We start from the raw sequence: 26,920 nt of genomic DNA on the forward strand, positions 1-26,920 counted from the left end.
AACTCTGAGAAGTAGAGACAAATTCTTGAAGGGAGCTGTGTCATGATTCTCTGCACCAATATTTATTCTTGGAAGTCTTTGAGCTGGCCTAGCTCATCTATGGCAACCTCATTCCCAGGTTTTCTCATCTTCCTGCCCCCTCGCTCCAGGGGGCAGGAAGATGAGAGGCCCTGGGAACAAGTTTGCTTCAGTGAGAGTATTTTTCACCAATGCTGGAAAGTAAGAGTCTCTTTGCAATGTGAGCTGGGGATTGCAAGAGGTCTGGCACCCAGTACCAGTGCCAGATCTTCTGAAAACCTCTCTGTGCTCAAGTATTCCATGGATGGAGAAATGTGTGTCCTGAAGCTCCGATAATGAGGGCCTGTGCTAGGGCTATACAGCTAGTAAAACTTCAACTTGAAGAAGTCCATGAAATATCAGGCTATGTTTAATGAGGAAAGAAAAATTTAAGAGGAAATAATAACCCAAGAGGGTTTGAAGGTAGCTAGGAATGAATGATGTTGAAGTAGATTGAAAACAATGGATTGACTTGAAAGGTGAATGCTGAAAATTCTTAAAATGCAAAAATCCAGACTCAGCTCCTTTGCAGTGTTAGTTACGATATGTTATTTTTGATTTGTACCATATTGAAATGTTGAAATAACATTAAAAACACCTTGGATTGAACTTTGGTGGTTGTAATTGGCTGTACAGAGCCACTCTATTAAGAAAATGTGTGTTGGTAATTGTTGTGCAAGAATTCTTGGTTGGAGAATAAAAAATCCTTGTCAATTGTGTTTTTTACGTTAGCTGGTTCAAGTCTGCCATCAGCTTAACCCTTTACAAGACTGTGCTCTAAGAAAAACTAAAGGGAGTCCAGTGCCCAGTGTATGGTTTTTATGAAAAAACTAAGATTCCTGAGTCGCCCAAGAGCAAAAGTAAGGTGCCAGGGGCCACCGGGCACTGCTAGACCACAGCCCTGCTTTACCTCCAAGAACTGATCAACATGTAATTTCTCTTTCCAAAGTTCATACATTTCTAGCAAAAGATGAGAGTTTATATAATAAACTTATCAAATAGTTGCCATCTTGAGCTAATACCAAATTCTTGTAACTAATTTACAAGGAAATGTGTAGCTGCTAGAGGGGAGAATTATCAATCAGATCTTGTTTAATAAAGGGTGAATGGCACTTCCAAGCAGAGCTTATCCTGGTTTCCATGACATGAAATGATTCAAAGCACTAAGAACACCACCAATCATTGAATTAAAGTATAAATATACTGCAGAAGCAGGTGGGTGATCCAAAAAAAAAATATTCTTAATTTTCCCTTAATAATTAATGAACTATATCTTATAATTAGAGGTCATCCACTAGATTAACCTTTGCTATTTGGATGATCGTAACTAGCTACCTACTCTATTGCTAAATTTTTTTCTCCTTATTCCTTTGCTGTACTGGGTTTAGTTGCTATGTAATTTTAACCTATATATCTTGTAAAACCGAGTTGAGTTTAATGAATCATCATCATCACACCCAGACCCCACTGTGTTTCAGTAACTAAACCACTTAGCTGTGGAAGGTCTGGGTAAGAGAATAGGAGGGGGTTAGTTAGGGGTGCAGGGTGTGGCAAGGATTTCTTAAAGAGGGGAGTGGGTCACCCTACATAAACCGCCTCCCGGTTAGCTCAATTGGTTAGAGTGCCGGACTGTTGTGTGGGAGGTCGAGGTTGATGGTTCGAGCCCCGGCCGGACCAACACTCAAGGTCTTAAAATAACTGTGGAGAATGCGCTACCTTTCTATAATATCAAGAAATGGATAGACATTCTAGTCTTCTCGGATAAGGACGAATAAACCGTAGGTCCCATCTCCTGCATCTATTCATTAGTTAATTTGGTTAGGCAGGGGACGTTAAAGAACCCAGTCACGAGATTACTGTGATGTGGTCTGGCCTGTTTACTGGGAATTTGGGGGGAGGGGGCATCTTCAATTAGGTTTCCTTCATGATTGTTTGTAAACTGCTGATGCAGTCCAGCCAAAGTCCCCCGAAAAGTGTTGTGATGCGCATTTGATCATATCTACATGTTAATTTGTGCAAAATAAATATTGAATTATTATTATTATTATTATTATTATTATTACATCAAGAAGGAGGTTTTCTCTGGATTGTCATGTCGACCTCCATGATGTGTATCACTAAGAGTGACAAAAAAAGCTAACAAAGGAGGAGTCATGGGCACCCCAGGTCTCCCCAGCTATGCCCTTGAGGTCCTTGGTTGCAAGTAACCCTGCTTTTGAGAGTTGATTTTTTTTTCATTTTAATAGCAAACAAACTCCAAACTCAAGTGGCTAAAAAAGCTTGAATCCAAAGATTCTACAGAAGATAAATCACAACTGCCATTAAAAAGTATGGATATGACATTTTGGCAGACTGAATTTTAAGGTTCCATAAGGTAAACGAATCCTGGATAGACTATCTTCAAATATGATAAGAATCAGTTTATTGACTGCTATTAAAAAAAAAAAAAAAAAAAAAAAAAAAAAAAAAAAAAAAAGAAAGGGGGTACCTGGCTATAAACCCAATGAAAACCCATGTGGCTCTCTTCACTTACAGCTATTACTCTGTTTTTCATTGAAAAAATAAATAAATAAAGAATTAAGAATGACAATTGGATTCACAATTATGTCAGTCACCAAGAAATGAAAATACAAGGTCGTGTTTGTTACGGCAAATTGTAGAGGAAGGTTATAAATTGTCCTGTTCATATTAGAATTTCATCTCCTGGTCAAAGTGTCAATGGTAGTGTCAAAATTTCAACAAAACTTTTCCGTAACGTAGATGAAAATCTCATGGTTTATAGAGCATGCTTCTTCTTCTTCGATAATTGTAATCATTATCGAGAAGGGGAAAAAATTATATTAGTATTATGTTCAATCAGAAAACCCCCCTCATTTTTTCCATGTCGAAGAAAAACTATTTTCTATTCCGCGTTTTGGGATTCTAGCGTGTGATTGGTAGCGAACGAGTGAATGTTCTGGACGACTGATCAGCTTTTTTAACGTGACCATTGCCGATCGCTGATTGGTCCTTAGAGAATTTATAATGAGTTTTATAATGCATTCACGAATATTGAATATCAAGCGAGCGAGTCCGGCCCAGTTTTTAGGGCGTCTCACACTGCTATTGATAATAGACTCGATTCTTTCCTTGCTTGTTTCGCCCGCTTATTCGTGAAACTTCAGTGAATTGTGCGGTCGATCGAAGGCGTTTGAATCATGTCTGTCGATGTGAAACATCCGCTTGATGCGGCAAGCACCGATCTGCTCGAAGTAAGCCGTCATCGGCTCGAACCACTTTCGACAAAGATGGAAGAGCGAGATGCAGACGTTATGAAGGTGAGGGTAGAGAATATATTTTTTCATGGATCGAACCGTTTTAAAACCACATCACAGACACCGAGGTATTCTTTTGCCCAAGGGCTGTATGTATTCGGCTTCAATCGATATGGGTTTCTGATCTAGGGAAGCTTCAAATGTTTGAAATGTCACTAGTAATCGTGCGTGACGAGAAGACCCAAGGGGAGCTTTATTGAGAACGTGGATGGGAAATCGAACGATCACTTTATTCGAATACTACACGTTTGGGTAAAGTAAAATCTGTTGAATGACAATCGATAAGAAACCCGAATCCTAGGTAAGAAGTGATTTTTTTAGTCGAGAAAATGGAGATCTGAATTAGTGTAAAGTCAATGTTGCATCTAGCTGCCTGGCGGCTTGCTCGAGTATATGTCTGGCATGGGTTTTCAATTTGAAAGAATGCTTATGTCAGCGAACGTTCGATTCCACAGATTTCTGTAAATTCCTTCTATTTTCACCTTATTTGAACCCCACTTTATCGGTGTGTTCTACTGAGACCTCGATTGCAGTCGATCGTAGTAATCTAGACAAAGAAAGCTCAAACAACGGAGATCGGGGGAGACCTAGAAAGCTCTACCAAAAGCATATGTTGCTGTACATGTTGGTATTCCGAGAATCTTTGTTAAACGAACTTTGTTCTTCGGAAATGGGTGTTTCAGAAAGTCGCGCATTTCATAGACTGCTTACATGTGCTGTGTGGTATTTTTGAAGAGCAAGGCTATTTACAAACAATTTGGCAGAAGAGAGACGCGAAAGCCCCTCGTATATAAAACACGCTCTTTGTCAGGTTTGACCACGTTACTATGATCGCGACCACTGAACAATTTTTTTGCACACTTGTAAAGCACGTTCCACACTCCTACAAAGCTGTGGCATGTAAATTTTTATCACTTCGATCGATTTCTGCTGGAAAATTATCAATACAAACACTGATGATGCAAATTTCTACGCTCACCCGCCCATTCATTGCTTTCTGTGGTATGTTTCATTGTTGCAGACTTCTGACAACCCCGATTCAACAGTCACTGCATGTACATTTATCTATCAGGTTTCTGTTGATTCGAAGTAACGTGCTTCGAAGCTTTGATTTTGATTTCTGTTTCTACCGTAGAAAAATGTGTGTTGTGTGTTCTCTATGAAATCAAGGTTCAATACCGTTGGCGACGCATGCGGCTGAATACATGAATATGATTTCTGTCGATAAAAGACACGAACAAGAGACATTTTGTCGGGTTTCATGGGTTTCTCCTTTGCGCTAGCAAACTATTTTAACGGAGCTTGCAGCAGTGTCTTTGATGGTGTGATTCTTAAAGGAGTATAGTTTATGAATATTGTTTCCAGCGGGTGAACGTGGCGGATATTTTGTCTCATGCAGTTTAAAATTCACTGGATTTTTGGAGGTTACTCCTTGTCTTTTAATTTATTTACAACAGCTAGTCGATGAGCCATTTTGGAGTCTCCCCTATATTATTATTAACTGAAATCCAGCAAAGAAGTTCATTAAAAGAGATCAATGACTATCCCCAATAAATTTCACAAAGTTCCTAAGGTGGGATCAAATTTGTCACACTTTGTAGTAGTCAATGTTAATTTCCAACTAGCAACTTGCAAGACATAAGTTTTCAATATTGAGCATGGAAAACAACATATCCCATATATTGAGCATCTACTTCATTGATGTTGCCATGAAGTTGACCTTAAATTTACCCAACTAAACTCATGGTATACACCTTCGAAAATAAGCAAATTCAATAATATAGAATAATCTGTATTTTCAGTATGTAAAAGTTAAAAAAAAGTGAACTTTCCTTCTATCTGCTTCTATCAAATATTATTTTTCATAACATAGTTATTCATCAAAAACAATTCACAAAGGGTCAAAGGCTTCCTTTTTACTGACAAGATTAACCAATTTAAAAGGATCATCCTTATTTATACCATTTATATCAATTGGCTGCTGACAAGACAGGTTACTTGAAGTAGTCACTGTCTCAACTGAGAAAAAAAATGAAAGTTAACTCTAAAGATTTAAATTAAATCCAGTTTTTCATCTAGAGTCCTGGAAATACCTCCTATTTTCATTAGGTATTTTTGTATTCATTAATAACTTATTAAATTTTGTTTTATGGCTTACCAGAACATATTTTTTACCTCAATTCGTCTCAGAATGGCTTGGTATACTTTGAAATTATAATTTAGTTTGAGTGAGTCAAAGTTTTTGTGTTAGCAAGATTTGTTAAAGAATTGAAAGCCTCTTTATCTATGATCATTTCTTTTATTCTCACAACCATAATATATCATTGAAAAGAGAAATTAGATGCTGGTCACTGTCTTAGGGGTTAAGAAATAATGGCTGACTGTTCTTTGAACTGCTATCAAGAATTAATGATGAAATTCAAAATTCCATGCTGGACTTGATTACTTGATTAACCAAAAATTGTGCCGTATTATGGAAATCAAACAAACTGATTTGATAAAATATTTTTATCAAGAGTTGAATTAAAGGAAATTGTCAGCAGAGCTTGAAATAAGCCCCACAGTCATTTAAGACAGAGGAGCTATTTCAGTTGCACAATAAAAATAGGAAAACCTTAAAGAAAAAGCAATGAAAATTAAAAATTTCACTTTGAAATGTATAAAGAGGACTTGACAGGGTAGTCTAGCTTTTCATCAGTCACCTAGCTAGTATGTTATGTTGATGATCATTCAGACTTTGGCAAAACCATTTCAAATCATTGCTGAGGGTACAATTAGAAGACAAAGAATTAAAAAAATTTTGTACAAAGGTTGCCACTGAAATATCAAATGATAAAATGAAATCAACTGCAGTTGAGGAAAGAGGGGGACTTTATACATCTTTGAGACAATGGCAAAAATGATGGAGTTTTCACCTAAGTGCAAAGTGATAAAGGCTATCCTGCAAATGTTAAAATATATCCCATTGCAGAAATGTGAGAGGACTGGGACAAGTTTTTTATATTGATTACATTGAAAATCTAAACATTTCAGCTGAGATGTTACTGAATGAAAAGCTACCCAGTCAAGTTTGAGAGTTTTCAGGGGAAAAGTGTCCAAATTGGAGCCTTGCAAAAGTTTCAAGAATTCCATACAAACCCTTAAAATTTTTTGGCCTGTCTATCCAATCCGTACAAACTCTATATTTTAGGTGATATTTGAAGAGCTGTCATTTTGCCATTTTCCTCCACTAAATAGTTCTATTCTTGCTTAAGACTCTCAAATTTATTTGACCTTTCATTTGAATATCTTAGTTTTTCACACAAAGGAAAAACAACCACACTCTCCCAGTCCTCTCATGTTTCTGTAATGGGCTATGTGGAGGAAATAGATTTTATTTCTGGTTGCCCTTGTCATCACAAAATAATCGGGGTCCAGTTGCTTAAAAGGGTGTATCACCCTATCCAAAGGACAAATCGGAATCCAGGGATAAGTGTCAATAAACCGTACTGCTCTAGCCATCAAGCAGATGATGTTATCCATCCTTCAGTTCAAACAACATTGACCTGATGTTTAGTATATTATTATTGTAATAAACCTGGAAATGTTTTTTTTGCATTGATCAATTGGTCCAAATAATTTGCACCCAACCAGAAGCTGGCTACATTTGATTACCCCTGGTTCTTAGTTGTTTCTTGTCCTTTTTACCTTTGTATATATTGTCAGATTAGTCTGATTTTATGAGAGTTGATTTTTAAAGTGTGCTCAGTACAAACCGTGGGCTTCAGTTACAATTCACATCTTCTCTTTGTGCTTCAGTGTCATTCAAAAAGATAATATTTTTTTAATAATAATTTATGTAAAGTCGATAATGTAGGAAGTGGTTGCCCAACCTTCCGAGCCAGTGGCTCATGTTACAAACACTCAACAAATAAAGTTTAGAAAAATATACTATATAGATATATTTAACAATTCTTCCACAAGCATGCGTTGAATATGATAAGATAGATAACCAACAAGGCGCGTAGCGCCAAGTTGGCTATAATCATTTCATATCCAACAAGCATAAGTGGAATGATTGTTTTTATTAAAAATGTTAAATTAAGGTATTAAATTTTATTAAATTTTTTAGCTTCTTATAATTTTAAGCTGACGCGTACACTTACGATATTTATAGATTATGGTATATTGGCTCATATATCATAATGGCTAAGCCAATAAAAAGTCTTGAATTGCATTATCCAATGATCCAGTTTTTAATAAATATATATATATGTATATATAGAAAGTTTAAAAATTGTGAGGATGGACAACTTCTGACATCAAAAATATAAAAAATTTTAACAAAAAACGTTTCGGTCCAAGACCTTCAGTTATTTACAACTTTTAAAATAAAAAAAAGAGAGCATTAAATAAGATCGAAGTGCTAATAATTACGTAATTACAAATAACGACTAATGAACTGGTGCTAATTAAAAGATAACAAAAAACCTAATTACAAAGAAAGCAATGGACAAGATACAAGACACAAACCCTAAAAAAGAGTTAAGAATACTAAATATGTTAAAATGAGTGACGTAACCAATTGCAAAGAAGCAATGCGACAAGCAAAAAAAAAGGGAGGCCCACTTTTAACTACAACTGTAAATCGTAACAAAATCCCAAAACAAGGCCTTTGGAGCCTGAAAGGGCAAACTAGCAACAAAATCCCTGGAGGGGCCCTTAAATGATACTAATCATTATAATATATATATATATATATATTATATATTATATTGCAGTTATTTATATATATATATATATATATACATAAATACGCATCCATTCTCTGTGACTCTGAGTTTTGCAGGTAAGCGCTTGTCAGAAAGTTCTGTCTGATGAGCGCTTAGGCACGAAACTCAAGAGTCAGAGAATCGACGCAACGTCTTCTTTAATACTTTAACTTATGTATATAAGCATATCTATATACATTATAGAACTATTTACCCAAAAATCTAGAAATTAAAAAGTTTGATTATTAAAAAAAAAAACCCAATCATGAAGTATAGGAGTGGCATGCACAACCCTTATATGCTAAACTTTGCAACGTATTTAACATCAACATGTACAAATGGAAAGTCTTATTGATTGTAGCGATTCGCAGTAACAACAACGCTTCGGTGACAACATTTAGGTGAAGAGAATAGGGCTTACTTAAGTTTTTTCAAACAAAAATAATCCCTGTTCAATAGTTAAAGTAAATGTTGTTGCCCAAATTTAAAATGATCAAATCTGTATACGTGGCTGCATTTCAAAGGTCAAATGATAACTGAAGGTTGTTTCCCATATCGGTTCGATCAAACCAAACAAACTTGGAATTTTTGTATTTCCTTTTTTTAGGCCAAATATGTAATTTAATTAAGTAATGCATCAATAATTGCAGCTTCTTTATCTATGGCAGCATTAAGTGAATCTAAACATGAGGAAATATGCTTTGCAAACAATGCTCTATAGGACGCTAACCAAGATAATTTTTGGAGGTTAGGAGGTCATTTACGGTCTGTTTTTAGACCCATTCAAGCCATTTAGGCGAATAATAGCCGCATCTAATGCCTTTCGTGTGGATTTTCATAGTTTTTTAAAAGCTATTGCTCTCACCAATGTTTCTGTTATTGCAAAGAGATTGTTATTTTCGTGTGAATTTTCAATCTTGGCTGCCAGGACTTGTATTTCCCGGGCATAATCTATTCGTGCGAGATGAGCCCGTGACTCACGAGCTATAAAAAGCAACTCGATTGGCCAGTGCATTTATTAGCCGTTTTCTGATTGGTTCTAGCTTGTTCGGACAGGGCGGGGAGCGTGAAAAAAGTGTCGCGTGGAATTCCGTTGTGCACATTACAAGTTTGTAGTTTTCAAAATTCGCTGGTAGTTTCCATCGATACATTTTTGGGCGATGTAAAAGCATCTTCTGGATTTCATACAACTAATCTGCTTCGGATTTTGAGGAGGTATTCCTATTTGCTGCCAAGCCCGATCGGAGAGGACGTAGAATTATTTCGTATACTTGCTTATGTGGGCTATTTCCTTTCATAACTGGGACTTGAACCACAGTGGTAGAAATGAGTTAATTTAACAACTGGATCACAGGGGAAGATCAAAATCTTACGACAGGAACAGGCAGTGTAGATTCTCTCTTTAAGTATTTAATGTTTAGCGTGAGGAGGGAGAGTGTTTACATCGATCACAAAGTTCAATGACTTCTGCATGTTCAGATAAACCTGACACATTTTACTACATCTTCTCCGTTCACGAGAAATCGAAGCACTGATCACTTGTTCTTTTTAAATTTCAGGCCTTTATCCAATCGATGGGAACGATGGGAGAGGTATCAGCTGACTATCGTGACTCCGAGGAAGATCAATGGATGGAACAACAAAGCTCCGCACGGCTGTTCGAACGATCGCGAATCAAAGTTCTAGCAGGTTCGTTCACATGAATTGAGTTCTTTTGTTGTCTGCCAGGCATGCCAAATTATTGAAGCACTTCAAAATTGAACGCACATTTACTCTTGATAAGCATATGTACCTGCATGTGAACTGAATCTTATATTCAACCACAACCAACCTTGCACTGTAAATAATTTATAATCCTCGCGTTACGAATGACAATGATCATTTTGCAAATGTGTTTTTTTGCTCGATTGTCAACATATAATTATGCACCTAAACCTTTCACTTGAATATCAGTAATGCCATGAACTTATATTTCGATGAGTAAAAGTAAGATGTGATTACACAAAGGTGTGTTTGTGAATTTTATTTAGTCTTGGTGTCTTGCCTCGATCAATCGAATGCTCACCGCCGTTTGCATTGAAGACGAAGAGTCAATTGCGGCAACACCATTAATTCCCATTTCTCGCGGATCAATTTGTTCCTAATCGCATATCAGACGTTTTACTTTTACCCAGTCGGAACCTAAACCGATCGAAATAGATACCTGATCGAAAAAGGAGTAGTAAAATTACGTCGTGAATATTTTGACTAGGATTTGAATAGACTTGAGAGGCGTGGTGTAGGCGAGGTGATTGCGTGATTTTAGATCAAGCAAATTGGTATTTCAATAACGTTTGAAAAATAGGGATAATATGACAATAGTGCGATTGTCTTCCAGTAGTTTGTACACAAGCCCTTCGTTTCTATGCTACTTGACAAGCATTGTTTGGTACGGGAAATACTTGTGATCGCCATCGTCGTGAAAGGAACATAAACATAGAAGAGTAGTATCGTCTTGATATTTCCGTGAATTATTAATTCTGATACAATATTTGAAAACGCCAAATAAGATCGCCACGGCCTTCCTGTGACTGTTCGTTTAGTCCATTTAATTTGTTTCGTTGTCATTGTTGTTTTTCACTAATGTGAGCTTGCATTTGAATTTGGAGAATGCATCGTCTTTGTGTGACCAATTTCATATCAAAGATGTTTGTGAGATAATTACCTAACTTGTTGATTTCCAAAGCTGTTTTATCAAAATGAAACCTACATGATTAGGGTCAAGGAAGAATGAGAATACAAAATATCAACATCACATCAGTGTTTGAACCTTTGCCAAAAAAAATGTCTTATTATCAGAATTCAGCTGGCAGCAAATCCGATTATTTCAAAGAGAGGTTAAGGATGACTTGAATTTTAATTGTTAGTGACACTGTGTGGTCTGTGTGCTCAAAGTTTATGCTTTTACATATCGTAAACAATGCTCTAAATTTTTAATTAGTTTTAATGACTTTTGAGGTCTGTATAACTCATATTCGTTTTTAATTGATGCTTACTGGTGTTTGCCATGAAGAAATCATAGATTCTCTCTTTATTTTATTGTATTTTATTTTATTTTTTTCAACATTTTGAGAACAACTTGAGCTTGTTTATGCAAATAATCCTGAGACACTTGTGTTAGATGGGATCTTTGGGATAGAACTAACACAGTTGAATTTTCAAATTAATTTTGTTAATAAATTACTCACTCTTAGAAGTCATTAATTAATAACTTCTAACCTTTCCTAACAATCTTATTGAATCATGAAGAGGAAAGAAGATGGAAAAGACAACTTTTCAGTTCAAGGGTCTCTCTTGGACAAATGTAACATCAAAGTCATTTGACTAATTTGGAAAGAAATTTAGGGGGGATTACGATTTCTAAGTAAAACCTCTAAATAAAGATAAGTTGAAAAGCATCCATACTGGTTGTCGATCATGATAACAGCGTTGTTTAATTTTTGAATTGACACTTTTTATTTGCAGACGAAAGAGAAAAGGTTCAGAAGAAGACATTCACAAAATGGGTAAACTCACATCTTCAGCGAGTTGGTGCCAGGGTCAATGATCTTTATCATGACCTAAAGGAAGGAAGGAAATTAATTCTACTTCTCGAGATCCTTTCTGGAGAAAAGTTGGTAAGGACTGGTATGGAGAGAAGGAAACAAGGAAATGAAGTCTGATAGATACTATGTAAAATGACTAAATCAAAATTTTTAGAAGTGAGAATGGCTACTTACTAGCCATGTTGCAGAGACCTGAATTTTTTATTTTTTTAATAACTCACTTTCAGAATATTTTTTTCTTCCTGCCTCCTCACCCAAAGTTTTGGAAAATGGTTCTTTCAATTATAGATCCCTCAGTGTGAAGTATCAGAAGTTACCGGTCTAGACTAATGACATGTAAATTTTTCTTACCCTCAGCCTAAACCATCCAAGGGAAGAATGCGTATCCATATGCTTGAAAATGTTGACAAGGCTTTAACATTCTTGAAACAACAGAGGGTAAGATGGTGTTTTCGATTAGTCCATGACCTGGATGATTGAAGTTTGACAGAATTAAGTATTTACTGGAGTAAACCCTTCTAATGATGGTGACAATTTCTCCTTTTAGGTCCATTTGGAAAATATTGGTGCACATGACATTGTCGATGGAAACAACAAGATTACCTTGGGTCTGATATGGACAATTATTCTCAGATTTCAGGTGTGAAGATGCTCTTTGCAGTATTTCTCTATATACTCCCTGATCTTTTGCAAATAAGCCAATTTACATTTAATGAACTTGGTTGCCAAACCTTGTGAAGAGGAGTAAGGTCAGAGTTGCCATGCAAACCTGGCTGTTTTTCCGTTAATCATCACTTTACTGACAACCTGATAATTTTCCTGTTTCTATAAATCATTTCAAGGTCACATCTTTGTTTCTTCGTTTAAAAAGGCTTGGTTGTATTTTGATTTATAACATATCGGAAATGGTATATTTAATCTATTGAACAAAATTTAATACATGTACTTCTAATTCTTAAGGGGAACTCTGTCCCAGTTGCAGATGAATTTTGATTTGCAACAATATGGTTATCAACAAGGTTTATGTCCATAATGTTTTCTTAATAAAAGATATATCAAGGTGGCAAACAGCCAAAAACGTTTGGTTTAACCATTTTAATAATATTTCTTAATCTTTCAGCCTTGTATATATAATAACAAGGTTTATAATGACAGTGATGATGGATTTTATCTTTAGATTCAAGATATTACCATTGAAGGTGAAACAAAGGAAAAGAGATCAGCTAAAGATGCTCTGTTGTTATGGTGCCAGTCCAAGACAGTTGGGTTAGTTTGTTGCAGTATTCACACTTCATTAGCTTCAATTCCCTTCTAAAAGTAAAAGGGTTTTGTTTTTAGTTCTAATTAAAGATACATTTTCATGTACAGGTATCGCAATGTCACTGTGTCCAACTTCACCACAAGCTGGCGAGATGGATTGGCTTTTAATGCTCTTATCCACAGACACAGGTAAGGAGAAAAAGCATTTTTTTTCCTTCTGAAAAGCAGATATATGTTGAAGGTGAAGTGTACATTCTTGATGTTTTCACAAGAACCAAAGCAGAAACTTCCAGTAACATAGAGCTTAAAATTTAACTTCAAGGTCTTTAATTTGTAGCTTAATTTTTTGTCTTCTTAAATGAGACTTCTTGTTGGTACCTTTGTTTGAAATCTGAGTTGGCCTTGATAAGATATGTGGCAGTGTATACTGCAACTCTCATTAAAAAGGTATTTCTTGGCCAGGAATGTCCATGGATGCTATTTGGGGCAAAAAAGCATGAAAGAGTTGAAGTGTAGATGAAGCTTTCATCCCAACTTTTCAAGATATAATAACTCATAGAATTTCCATACTTTTGTTATTAGGCCTGACCTCATTGAATATGAAAAACTCACTAAGAGTGAACCAGAGAAAAATTTGAACCTGGCTTTTGAAGTGGCAGAGACACAGCTTGAAATACCACAGCTGTTAGAAGCAGAGGGTTTGTTGAAATTTTGATTTTTTTTTTTTTATCTTTATGATGCCCAAGTTTGATAACACTATGATTTTTTGGAAATGTGCTTTTTTCTCTCTTCAAAACAAGAGACAATTATAATCGTGGCTAATTATTTGTTTGTACTTGCATCTGGACATGAAATGGGCAATTGAACAACAAGGCCAAAAAAAGAAGCAAATGAGCAAATAAATAAAAAAAAAAATAAAGATTGGACAACATAGATATATATATATATAATTTTAGTGTAATTTCAGAGCTGAGCAAAGAGTTTCCAGCAATCTGATTGGTCGAGCGGTTCCTTATATGACACTATATAAACCACTCCACGCGGTTTATATAAAATGTTTAAATGAAATGTTAATAAATGTTACTAAAATGTTATGATTTTAGAAATTTCTCTGTTGTTCAGCTCTGAAATTCTACTAAAACAATTATTCGCCTCAGGTTCGGTGAATATTGTTGAATAATCCCCTCGACTTCTTCTCGGGGATTATTCGACGATATTCAACTCGCCTTCGGCAAATAATTGTTAAATATATCAAAGAAAAGAGGCACAAGCACATACACACAAATAATTTTTAGGAAGCATGAAAGTGAAGAAGCAAACAGAGTGGCCAAGTTGCACAAGTATTATATATTTTTTAAAATTCTTTAGCACAATGTGACAGCATGACACTTATCTTGCATACATTGCTCTTTTCAGATGTCAATGTTGATTTCCCTGATGAGAAGTCAGTCATTACTTATGTAGCTGCTTACTATCATTATTTTGCTAAGATGAAGACAGTGGAAGTTAGTGGTAGCCGAATCGGCAAGGTAAATCATATAATCCCTTTGAAATGTACCTCCAGTTTGCAAAGAAAACTATAAATATCTGTGATAATTACTGAATACTTGATGTGTTCAGCATTCATGAGATGGAAACTTGAGTTTAAGCTTACCAGGCCGTGATCTTGCTTGGTTTTGTGGGATTAATTGCCCAACTTGTGAAGATGATTGTGACAATTTTAAAAAGTAATGATCATCATCTTCATCATCATCATCATCATAAAACTTTATTTCATCTCAAATTTTAGAGTAGCTTGTTGGAGCTAATATCTTCGAGAAAACATAAAGTGGAGATTATCTATATATATTCATACATAATATATCTGTACACGAGCTAAAATACTAACTATACTAAAATATACTAATTAAAAATACAGTATTTAGAAATATAATTATGTCACATATCAGGAAAAATTAATGAACAGATGCTTTTAATGTGTGTGGCTTACAGCATCTCTTCATTAACAATTTATTGCTACTTGATTAGTAGGGTCTACATATGTGATAATTTGGATATATCAACAAAGTTGAAGTGATAAATTGGCCACTGTAACAATTACAAAAGCTGACGTTTCAAGCGTTAGCCCTTCGTCGGAGTGAATTCGCTCCGATGAAGGGCTAATGCTCGAAACGTCAGCGTTTGTAATTGTTATGGTGTCCAATTTACCACTTCAACCTTGTTGATATATCCAAATTATTTCGTTACTCCCACGGATGCAGCTCCAAACAGTTTCTTTTGAAACTATCAGCCTTTATTCATGTGTGACTTACCCTTCTGGTATTGAAGGGGATGATGTATGTAATGTAAATAACCACTCTTTTTAAATCGCACCTCAGGTAATTGAGCGCATTAAGGAAAACCACGAATTGATCATTGAATATGAGAAGCTGGCAACAGATCTTCTTGAGTGGATCCAGATTACAATTGTGAAGCTCTCTGGCAGGAACTTTGCCAACACTCTTGTTGGGGTGCAGCAACAGATGTTAGAGTTTAATCAGTACAGAACTCAGGAGAAACCTCCCAGGTGAGAGAGAGCATTGTATAATTGATTTAAGCGTTTCATTTAGCAGTATTCTTTGTTCAACTGGCTGAGGATACTGCATCTAAGAGATCCTTTTACCCCCCTTCTCATTAAAAGCCCCCCCCCCCTGTTTTGGGCTTCAGACGTGCTGCCCCCTTCTCCCCCTTCTTGTTGACTCCCAAAGAAAACTCTTACTCTTTGATTTTGAAAACGCGTCAATTATTGACAAAGGCACTTTTAGAACCAGAAAAACATTAGAAGCATGGCATACCAGAGTGACATCTAACGCAGATAACAATTCTTTTCCGTTACCTGGACAATACAACATTCTTTTTAACAAATATTCATAATCATTTACATTCTCATTATTTTGCAGTTCGTGTCTTTTTTTAAATTTCAAAACTCTTACAGTACAAAATGCTGGGCATTTGGGCTTAGTAACTTTGAAGTCCAGATTACACCAATACTTGTATCTGATCAGATCTTGGGAGTTAAAATGTAATCATAGTAAGCTGGACAGCACAATTTGGCTCTTAGTCAGTTTATATATTTAGTTCGTTGTTGTCTTAAGATTTCTTAAGATGAGTGACCCCGAGTTGAGAACTTGTTTTGCAATGTAAATCAAATTCTTATTATCCTATATTTTCACTCCTAAATTGTTTTGAATAATTCTGTTGAAACCATCAGGTTTGTTGAAAAAGGAAATCTTGAAGTGCAGTTGTTTATTCTTACGAGCAAACTGCGCGCTAATCATCAAAAGATGTACACTCCTCCCGAGAACAAAGCACTCAGTGATATCAACAAGGTACATATTTTTTGCTTCCTTATGTATGATAAGACCAAACAATGGCTGCAAAGGAATAAGTTTTGTCCATGCCTTTGAAAGAAACTCGCAACACTTTTGAATTGTTTCTTGAGCCAAAAATTTCCTTCAAACACAACAGAGGCTCAGAAATGGACACAAAAGGGTAAAGTTATTTTAAACGAAACAAATGAGAGGGGTTAGTTGAAATGGAGCAAATTTTCACAAAATTTGAACATTAAGCATAAAGATTTATGCTAATTTTTTTTTAAGATACAAAAACCGTGAGGTAGCTCCAGCAAGGTGACTAAAACATAAACAAGCGAGAAAAGCAATAATGAAAATCATCTGATTCATTTCAATTGCCTTTCTTCAGGCGTGGGAAGCGCTTGAAAGAGCTGAACACGAACGGGAACTTGCCCTGAGAGAAGAACTTATGAGGTATGCATTGTCAGAGCTAAAACCAAACGCAAGTTCTTTGAAATGGCCTTGCACAAGATTGATGTATTTCTCTATTTATTACACATTTTCATATACATTTACATTTATGTGTAGATATGATATTTGATACGTTTTTGCTAACCTTTTTTCACAGGCAAGAAAGACTAGAGATGCTTGCTGCCAAGTTTGACAGAAAGGCGAGTATCATTACTTCTTCCTTGAAATCAGCGCTTAAAATAATTTCCGGAGGGTCTCTGGACACAATGACCGAGTAAAGTCATTTTTAATTAGCTCAGTTACGTATCTTTCTGGCCGGTCAAATTTATAAGATATTAAATAACTCTTAAAACTAGGGCCCATGAACCAAAACTGGCGTCATATATTTCCGAAGAAGTCGTTTCTTGAAGCTTATAGCAGTTTAAGGCATTGATTGTCGACAATAAAAATATACTACAGCGGCGAAATGAAAATAAGCTTATGTGTGTATTATTAGGTACACTTTCTGTAAGACTAATCCGTCATTATCGAGCACATTAGATTTATCCAACGCCTCCAAGTATAATGATTTCTGGTGTAAAATGTACAGTACACAGCGACTCGCTTCATGTTGATAATAACTGAAATAACTGAACAGCATGGAAAATATAATTTATTTCATTTTCAATACGATCGAGTGAAACCGATCAACATGACCGGCGAGACGAAAGGTTGACCGTTGAAATCCCCAATCAGTCCAGACATTGTCCATTGACCAACCGTTATTTCGAGCTTTAAAGTATCAAATCCCCATATATGAAAAATTTAGAGGTGGGCATCTCCTGCAAAGCTTAACGTGTTGGCAAGGTTACTTATCATTTTGTCTCATCGTGTAACGATTTCTAGGCCGCCATGAGAGAGACTTGGTTGAATGAGAACCAGCGGCTAGTGTCGCTAGACAACTTTGGAAATGACATAGCGGCTGTAGAAGCTGCTACAAAGAAACATGAGGCCATTGAAACTGATATCATGGTGAGTTCGTTTGTCTGGCTAAAAGTGCATTCTTTATTTGGCCCACTTCTCCATCATGCTCAAATCCTTTGTGTTGAGTTTGGGTCAAAAGCTGTATATTTGGAAAAACATGATGAGAAGAATGGACAACTTTCTCGACCACAGAGCGCTCTTGTGATACTCTGTCAAATTCGCCATACTCTTTTACAACGACTTGTATAGAAGCTGGAATTGAGACCTATGGATAAGATCTTGATGGATATGACATTTAGGAAAGCACCTAAAATAATTTTATCAATTCACACTTCATGCTTGATTCTGGTTAAGTTCAGTAGGACATGACAGTCTTTTGTTTTCCTCTAGGCATATGAAGAACGTATTAAAGCCATTGTTCAAGTGGCAGATGAACTGCATAGGGAAAACTACCACGAATCTGAGAGAATCCAAGAAAGGTTTGTCTTCCAACAATTTCATTTCTTTTCTATCTTTTCACTTCTTAGATTGTATGGAATGCAAGCTTCTTACCTCTTTCTTTTTGTAGTCTATTTTTTATTCTAAGATTAAATGCTGATCCTTTTCAGGAAAGATCTGATTTTAAAGCTTTGGGAGCAATTACTGGAATTGCTGAGGCGTCGACGATCTCGGTTGGAGAAGTCTATGAAACTGCAACGCTGCTTCCAAGAGATGATTAACACAATTGATTGGATGGATGAAATCAAGGTATCTCCAGTTTTTTTTGAGAGCGTTCTTCGATTGAGTGTTGTAAACCAAAATTATCACAATGACCAATCAGAAGAAAGATACATACCCTTTAAACCAATGAGAACTCAAGTTAAACCAACGAAACCACCTAAAGCGCGCGAAAACGAGGGTGACGAAGTCGTGAGTCGTTTTACTTTTGAATCTGATTGGTGTAACGAGTGGCGTGAGTTTTTTTCGGACCAATTACAGAGCGAAGTAAAGCAAAACCGTTGCAATCTCGGATTTCTTTCAGCACTCAACCGAAAATGGTACTATTCTTTTGTGCGGTTTACACATGTAATGACTATTAAGGTAGTCATGAATCCTACAATTGCTTTCCAGGCCTTTCTCGGTCTGTTTTAGAAATTGGTGGAATATTGTAAGTTCAAGAAAGTCTAGACCCTCAATTTTGTTACATAACGAATTTACGTGAAACACTTAGTTTGAGTAGAGGATTGAATTATGTTGAGTTGTCATTATCCATAAACAAGTGTTACTTATTTGTTGTGCTGTATAATTGCAGATGGGTCTTTTGTCTGAAGACTATGGCAAACACTTGCTTGGTGTGGAAGATCTTTTACAAAAACACAGTCTGGTAGAAGCAGATATCGCAGCACAAGCCGACCGGGTGAAGTCTGTGAACGAACAAGCTGAAGTGTTCCTACACTTAGACAATGAAGAGGATGGTATGTAATATACTGACAATTGTTGGTATTGATTACAAACATCCTTTTTTGGATGGGTTAAGAAAAAATCAAAATGTTTGAAATCGTCTGGGACTATTTGCAAAGTTTTATTGGTTTGATCTGATTCTGCGGCAAACTTGCATCGCTTTTTCTCTTTCACTGATTTTATTTGACTCGCTCAACGAAAATCACCAAAAAGGAGGGACAGCTTGTTTTGTGGTGCACAAATTCAATGCTAAATGAGGAAACTTAAGAGAACTTGAAGCCATAGTAAGGGTTCTGTGCATTTTCTCATTACAGGTTTCAAACCAGACGAAAACCAGATCAGGGATCATCAAGCTGAACTGGAAGGTGCATACAATGAGCTCTTACAGCTTGCAGCAGCAAGACGCGCCAGACTAGATGAGTCTCACAAGCTGCAGACCTTTTACCGGGATGCCGAAGAGGAAGAGATGTGGGTATCAGAAAAGGCTCATTCCTTGCAGTCCACAGACTATGGACATGATCTGAACAGTGCTATGGTCCTGTTGAACAAACACGAGGTATGAGAATGTAAAAACCCTTTACGTCCTGTATGGAAAGTGTCTTGGATGATATGCGAGTTTCTTGGTTACAGACGGGTTGGAAATGCCGCTGTGGACTGACAGGGTTGATTGACCAGTTACTTGGTATTTATGGGTATTTATAAAGTTTTCAGAATATACGTTATAAGAAATGTGTATAGACTGCAAGGAGAAGGATTTATTTTAAAATCTTGGGAATGAAAGAGATAAAGGTAAAATTTGGAGCCGTGGAAAAATCAATCTGAGCCTGGAAAAGTCCTTGAAATTTGTTTCTGAAAAATGGTACGAACCTTGATATGCTATTTAAAAAGTGCTTATTTAAAGAGCCTTCATTTAAACTTACGTTCAGATATTTCGTTGGTTTTTCAGGCGGTTGAGCGTGAACTCGCCAAGCGTGACACTCACACACAGGCGGTGATGAAGAGTGGCCAAGATCTGCTGGAGTCTGGACACTACTCCTCAGACACGATCCAGTCGCGAATGATCAGCATTCAGAACAAGTGGACAAACTTACAGGACGTGGCTGGCTATCGTAAGAAGAAGATCGAAGAAAATCAGAAGTTGCAGCAGTTTATCGCTGAGTATAATGACATCATGTCGTGGCTGGATATGATGGAGAGGATTGTCGCCAACGATGACCTCGGATATGATGAAGCAAGCAGCGACACATTGTTGAAGAAACATAAGGTGAGGTTTTCATCTTAATGTTAATTATTGTTTTAGGAGCACATCTTTGCCCTGGATTTTTTCCGGGTCTTTTCTGTAATTTCATTCTCGACAATTCAAATCTCTTTGTCAATGTGATACACTTCAGATTTGTCGTTACGCTGTGTTTTGAGCCAAATTCCGTGTCGTTTTAACTCTAATTTGCAGTGGACATGATTTACACGTTGTGTGTGCAATAAATTTTGGCGATTTCAGTTTTTTCATATTCTCCGGTGTCTTGAACTTCCCATGGTTTCATTTGATTGTTAGAGTTCACTACCAGGTGTTAACTTTGATTTAAAAAGCAAAACAAAGCATATAAGGGAGAACTTTGACAGCAAGGATTGAATTTGAAGCTGACGTTAGAAGGTATTCTTGGAAGTGCCTAAGTTAAGCTGGGAAGTTAAAGTAAGTACACTTGAAAGACGCATGCTCTAGCAATTTAACCTCATAACGTTCCCTACCTGTTATTCAGATCATCGAGGAAGACATCGAGAATTATGCTTCAGTGATCAAAGGCCTTCATGATGAAGTTGATGAACTTGGTGACGAGGACAAGACTTCCCCTGAAGTTGTCGACAGATGCAGGAAGTAAATACAGAATTTCTTGTAAACCTCACAATTCTTCTCTATAATTTGGCAAGATTGTTAAATTTCTGATATATCTACAGCTGAGGACTTACAAACATTTTTACCATGGAACGACTTCTTCTCTTACATGTTGAGGAATATAACTTGTAGCGAAACCATTTTAACTAGTTTTACTTGCGAAAAGAAACAACGAGAAGAAGCGTGAAGAAAGGTGGATCAGTATCAAGACTTAACTACGAAGTACTTAAGCATTTGTACTTAAAATGATATAGTTTGGATATTTTTGTAGGAAAGTCTTAATTATTTTACCAGATTAATTTAACACATTTTTTTTTCTTTTTTTTTTTACTTCCTTGCAGTGTGGACACTCGATACGAAAACTTACGGCTGCAAGCTGCTAACCGCAGACACAAACTCTTGGATGCTCTTTCTCTTCATCAGCTCAACAGGGATGCTTACATCGTGGATAGCTGGATTAACGAGAAGGTTGGGTTTTGAAGCCGATACGTTTTAACTTGATTGGGAATCATTCAAGTCATTGTTGAAGTTATGCCTGACTTGTTTTTTTTTTTGCAGTGTACGTCGTAGGCTTCGGCTTTTTTTTTTTTTAAACAAACAAACAAACAAAACAAAGCAAAAAATATGTATGCAGTGGAACCTCGATTTAACGAACCTCTATACAACGAAGTCCTTGGTATAACGAACATACTTCAGTTTCAGCCCGGCTAAAGTTACAGTAAAATGTATGCCTCAGAACTTCGATACAACGAAGTGCTTGGTATAACGAACATACTTCAGTTTCAGCCCGGCTAAAGTTACAGTAAAATGTATGCCTCAGAACCTCTATACAACGAAGTCCTTGGTATAACGAACATACTTCAGTTTCAGCCCGGCTAAAGTTACAGTAAAATGTATGCCTCAGAACTTCGATACAACGAACCCACGATATAACGAACCAATTTTCCCAGTCCTTTGGCACTTCGTTAAATCGAGGTCCCACTGTATATTTATGTAAGAAGGGAATAAAGTACATTTTGAAAATTAATCACATTTATACCCAGTATTTTAATTGTGCTGTAGTGGGCTGCTAGAAATTTCCCATGACATGCTAGTTCTGGATTGTCATTTCCCTTTGTACAACCCAAGGAAGACCCCGTCGCCAAAACTTGATATTGGTGTGAAGGAGAATGTAGATGGTTCAAAATTCCTGAAAAATATGATTGATTCAAATTGTCTGGAATTGCTATACTAGCCTTAATTGAATATTTCCCAAATTTTCCCTTCGCCATTTGCATTTTAAGCGCTTTTTAACAAACCAATTATATTTTTGCTCAAACTTTTGTAGGAGGACAGGCTTGAAGCAGCTCTAACTGTTGAGAAGAGTATGGATCTGGAAGAATGCCAGATCATTGAACAACGCTTTGAGGGATTCCAGCAGGTTTGTATGAGATGTTGAGTTGGTTTAAAGCCTCTTTCGAGTTTTCTTGAATAATTGGGTACGAAACGAATATGCTTTTATTCCTTGCAGGAGTTGAATGCAAACGAGAAGCGTGTTGGAGTTGTGAACGATCTTGGAGGCCAACTGATTGAGAAAGGACACATTAACTCTGATGAAATCAAAGACACTATTGACGGCCTCAACACAAAGTAAGTCCTCTGTGATCTAAATTATAACATGTCTGTGTATTGAAGGTAAATAACAAACCTTTTGTTGAATTTATCGCGGTGAGGTGTGTTTTGAAACAGACCATTTGCTTCTTCAAATTCGCGTTAAGTGAGAGACTTGCCACCATTCCCCCTCGTCTTTTGACGTCGTACAGGAACAAAATGAGACAGATAGAAAGCCATGATTTTTTGGGGGAAGTGGGACCAGATTCGTATAGAGGGGGGTGAGGGGGTGAAACTTGTAAAAGTTGTCGGGACAATTTGTTTATGCTTTTGTACTTGTAAAGTTTTAGAAGACTAGGAACATAACAAATTGTTGTGATGGATGGTGACAGACTGCGTTGTTGATCAGGTGTTCTACCTTTCCATTGACAGGTGGGCAAATCTTCGAAATGCTGCCGACATCAAGAAGGCCAAACTAGACAAAGCCCTCAAACTCCAGCAATACCATGCTGATGTTCACGAAACCAAGGTAATGTAACTGAGTTTTTAAGTCATTCTCTAAAACAGGGGACTTAAAAAAACCGAATAGAGAGACTTGGAAAAGATTCAAACTCGAGCCACGACCTATTTTCCGTGTGAATTCTCTCCTGCTTAGCTACAGTACACCTGCTGGCGAACCAGACAATTACTAGGTTCACAGGTCACAGGTCACAGGCTTCCTGTAAACTGCTTGAACCAGCAATATCAGCAGTGTCGTACTTGTGAATCATTGTGAGTTGAGCACATTCCCGTAAAATATTGTGATCTTTATTGTGTCCTTGAAATTAATATATATATCTTATTAATCAAGTGCGAGGGCCGTACTGGGAGAATATCGGCCTGAGGTCTTAACAGTACGGACCGAGCGCAGCGAGGTCCGTACAAAAAAGACTGAGGGCCGATATTCTTCCAGTACGGTCCCGAGCAAGCTTGGTTAATAAGAGATTTATTATACGACTGAAGTTCAAAGAGACACAAGTGCGGTATCATTCGGGACCATTCGGGACAGTGCCCGGTCCAATACTGAGAGAATATTGACCGGCAATAGAGCATTTTGATTGGTTGATTTTAGTTATTGGCCCTCTGACTGCCCGAGTCGTGTAATATATATATATTGGAATCTATTTTTGTATCTGTAGTTGTGGATTACCGAGAAATCCAGTCTCCTGCTGAGTGTGGAGGAAGTCACCAACATGAAGGACCTTGCTACAGTCATGATCCTGCAGCGACGTCTCAACAGCATCCAGCGAGATCTGGGGCCTTTAGAAGACAAGGTAAACTTTCTGTTGTAGACTCGCCTTTTCCTAGACAGTGTCTTACTTTGATTTTTCCTTTAATCGTCCGTTAAAGCGTGAGACCTATTCAATACAATAGATTAAGTTTTGACGAAAATCTTCCTCATAGGTCACAAAGTTGGAAAATGACTCTGAAGTTCTTTGCTCTGAATACCAAGGGGTGAGTACTAAAACCACACAAACTCTTCTTTAACTGTTGATTTTAAGCTTTTCAACATTTGTTGTCTTTATGATTGTGTTTTGTTCCTTTCGCTTCCTATTTACATGTGAGTGATTCTCCTATTTTTGTTTTTGTTTTTGTTGTTGTTTTTGTTTGTTTCTCCAGGAACCTGAAGAACCAATCATAAGGGATAAAATTACTGTCGTCAGCAGTGCCTGGGTCGATCTTAAGGACAACGTGAGTTAATTTTTGTCACACTTAAAGTTTAAGGAAAAACTTGTACCTCTAACAGGTGTGACGTTGTTGTTATTTATACGGAAGGATACCACATAATAACGGTTTGTTAAGAAAGAAAAGCACGAAGCTGAAAGAAGTCAACGTTATAAGACCTGGGAGGGTTCAGGTTGGAAAGGATTCGTGAGAATTGCAAATTATAGTTTTGAGAAATTTAAACTAAAGATAAGACTTTCATGATTGAGAAACCGTTGGGTAGCTCCTTATGCCGCTAGTTGGAAACGAACTTATGTAAGCCGATTGATATGACACCCTGACCTACTCGCGGCATTCATTTCCATGTTTTCAACAGGTGAAGCAGCGAGATGATGCTTTGGCAGAATCAGGAGAATTGCAGCGCTTCGTTATCGATCTTGACAACTTCCAAATTTGGTAAATATGACATACACTTCATGTCTTCATCAAGATACTTTCCGAGACTTGGGAGTGACACAACGAAAACTTGTTGGTTTTTTTTTTTTTTTTTTTTTTTTTTTTCAGTTAAATCGAGAAGGGCTTTACTAACTAAAGACCTTTTCATTTTCTGTTAGGTTGAACAACACTCAGAATGAAGTTGCCTCTGAAGAAATGCCTGTATCGCTTATCGACGCAGAGAAGATGTTGAAAGAACTTGAAGACTTAAAGGTGCTGTTGCTGAATTGCTATGGAGAAGACTGTTAAAATTGAAACGTTTTGACAAAACTCCTTTCGTGTAGTTTTATTTTAAAAAAGGACAGCCGACCTGTTGACCCAAGAAGAGTTATTAGCAATACCATTTAGCCTTGCATGAAGTAATATCCTTAGCAACAGTCATTTGACTTTTCGCGCAAAAGGGAGTGTGTCGCATGTCTGTGAAGGAAAGCGGAGGAAAGCGCGCGTGATCTCCGACTAATGAGAGCCTCCCTGTTTACGCTTCGCCGCTTATATTACAGATCTATAATATTTTCGCCACTGCAAGTAATGTCGCGAGAACAATAGGCATTCTGCCCAATGGATTCCTTGGGTTTTAACATAATGCTTAGAGAAAAAAAACTACCTGTCGAGGGGGCCGAGATTTTTGGTAGTCGGTTACTGCCATTGCAATGCACTTTACCTAGGATTATCTTAAGACTGGACAAAATTGAAGGTTATCATAGCGATGAAGCTCTCTTATGTACAAAGCGTGCCTTGGTCTAATGTTTACTGCATTACTCTTGTAGGACGAGATTGACAGCCGAGAACCTGACTTCAAGCAGTTGATGCTGAGTGGTCCAAAGTGGATCCAGGACGAGTCAGATCTCCAGCAGCAATCGTTGAAAGAACAGCTAGACAACTTGGAGACTGGATGGAATGATGTGCACATCCTGTGGGATAACAGGAAGAAAATGCTCATTCAGGCTTTGAACCATCAGGTACGGTGAAACGCCAGCGAAAATAACTCATAGACGGAAGAATGTGAACGCTCGCACGCACAGACCTACAGTCAAGTAAACACACGCACGCACAGACTGACAATCAAGTGAACACACCTCCTTTTAGCTGTTAGAGATAATAATTAGAAATTTAACGATTTCGTCAACGTCTTAACTCATTGTTATTCCTGTCTGTCTTTTTCTTAGCTGTTTATTCGAGACTCCAAACAGTGTGAAGCTATTCTCGGCCAGCAAGAGTTGTTCCTGTCCAAGGAGGAAAGCGGAGTAAGTGACGAATAGAAGTTCGTGTTTTGATAATTACGCTAGGTGAAAACCTTAGTTTTAAACTTAAATGGTAACCACGGCGTTGTAACCATATTGGAGTATTACTGAACTATACCAGGCTTTCGTCAAGGAGAGGTATGGACTTTTGTAACTTTACTTATGGACCTCTTTCGATTATGTTGTTGCAAAGCTTTCTCTTTGATTGGTTTTACTGACATGTATACACTTCTGTTTGACAGGCTACTGTGGAAGCCGTGAAGGAACTGATTAAGAAGCATGAGGAATTCGACAAGCGAATGCAAACAAATGATGACAAGATCAACCAAATGATGCAGTTTGCTGAGCGTCTCAATGATGAAAATCACTATGCATCTGACAAGATCACTGAGAAAGCCCGAAGCATAGATGAAAGGCAAGAATAATTGTCTTTTTTTTTTTTTTTTACTTTTTTCCTTCCTTTCTCCCTTCTTTCTTCCTTCCTCGCTTACTCACTTACTTGCTTGCTTTCCTCTTCTCTCTCTCTTTTTCTTGCTGTCTCACCTATTCTCTCACTCCAGTCTCTCCCGTCCACCCACCCCTGCGCTTCCATCCTTTCTCTTTGCATCCTCTGTCTTCCTCCCTTCCGTCCCTCTCCACCCTCCCCACCCCTCGTCCGTCCTAACATAAAGTTTACCGTTTTCGCAGGAGGAACGCAAATCACGAAAAGATGGCGGCAACATTGAAGAGGTTAAGAGATGCTTTGGAGCTTCAACAATTCATCCAAGACGCCGAGGATGTAAGTTATTGTTATGAACTCCGCATGGCATCATAATGATTTAGAGATT

The 26,920-nt window shown here is 37.2% G+C and overlaps 1 protein-coding gene across 2 annotated transcripts in view; it reads left to right on the plus strand.

Moving 5' to 3' along the window:
- Positions 1–3,124: 3,124 nt before the first annotated feature.
- Positions 3,125–26,920, plus strand: part of LOC111334201 (spectrin beta chain, non-erythrocytic 1) — a 38,358-nt gene continuing 14,562 nt past the window's right edge. Inside the window, exons 1-33 of one of the 2 annotated variants that reach the window (XM_022939895.2) lie at positions 3,125–3,374; positions 9,682–9,811; positions 11,627–11,778; positions 12,064–12,144; positions 12,254–12,346; positions 12,884–12,972; positions 13,075–13,155; positions 13,549–13,664; positions 14,383–14,495; positions 15,345–15,532; positions 16,217–16,334; positions 16,708–16,772; positions 16,927–16,969; positions 17,655–17,780; positions 18,123–18,211; positions 18,341–18,479; positions 19,024–19,186; positions 19,487–19,728; positions 20,119–20,436; positions 20,930–21,045; positions 21,405–21,531; positions 22,391–22,483; positions 22,574–22,692; positions 23,086–23,182; positions 23,832–23,966; positions 24,097–24,147; positions 24,313–24,384; positions 24,734–24,813; positions 24,972–25,065; positions 25,620–25,811; positions 26,019–26,096; positions 26,336–26,508; positions 26,781–26,871. In XM_022939895.2, coding sequence (XP_022795630.2) covers positions 3,255–3,374; positions 9,682–9,811; positions 11,627–11,778; positions 12,064–12,144; positions 12,254–12,346; positions 12,884–12,972; positions 13,075–13,155; positions 13,549–13,664; positions 14,383–14,495; positions 15,345–15,532; positions 16,217–16,334; positions 16,708–16,772; positions 16,927–16,969; positions 17,655–17,780; positions 18,123–18,211; positions 18,341–18,479; positions 19,024–19,186; positions 19,487–19,728; positions 20,119–20,436; positions 20,930–21,045; positions 21,405–21,531; positions 22,391–22,483; positions 22,574–22,692; positions 23,086–23,182; positions 23,832–23,966; positions 24,097–24,147; positions 24,313–24,384; positions 24,734–24,813; positions 24,972–25,065; positions 25,620–25,811; positions 26,019–26,096; positions 26,336–26,508; positions 26,781–26,871 — 3,984 coding nt within the window. In that variant the 5' untranslated portion in view covers positions 3,125–3,254. Of the gene's footprint in view, positions 3,375–9,318; positions 9,338–9,681; positions 9,812–11,626; positions 11,779–12,063; positions 12,145–12,253; positions 12,347–12,883; positions 12,973–13,074; positions 13,156–13,548; positions 13,665–14,382; positions 14,496–15,344; positions 15,533–16,216; positions 16,335–16,707; positions 16,773–16,926; positions 16,970–17,654; positions 17,781–18,122; positions 18,212–18,340; positions 18,480–19,023; positions 19,187–19,486; positions 19,729–20,118; positions 20,437–20,929; positions 21,046–21,404; positions 21,532–22,390; positions 22,484–22,573; positions 22,693–23,085; positions 23,183–23,831; positions 23,967–24,096; positions 24,148–24,312; positions 24,385–24,733; positions 24,814–24,971; positions 25,066–25,619; positions 25,812–26,018; positions 26,097–26,335; positions 26,509–26,780; positions 26,872–26,920 lie in introns of those variants that run through there. The other variant, XM_022939896.2, reaches the window with a different exon arrangement.

This window comes from Stylophora pistillata, chromosome 14 (genome assembly GCF_964205215.1).
Source record: "Stylophora pistillata chromosome 14, jaStyPist1.2, whole genome shotgun sequence".
NCBI classification, from domain to species: Eukaryota; Metazoa; Cnidaria; class Anthozoa; order Scleractinia; family Pocilloporidae; genus Stylophora; species Stylophora pistillata.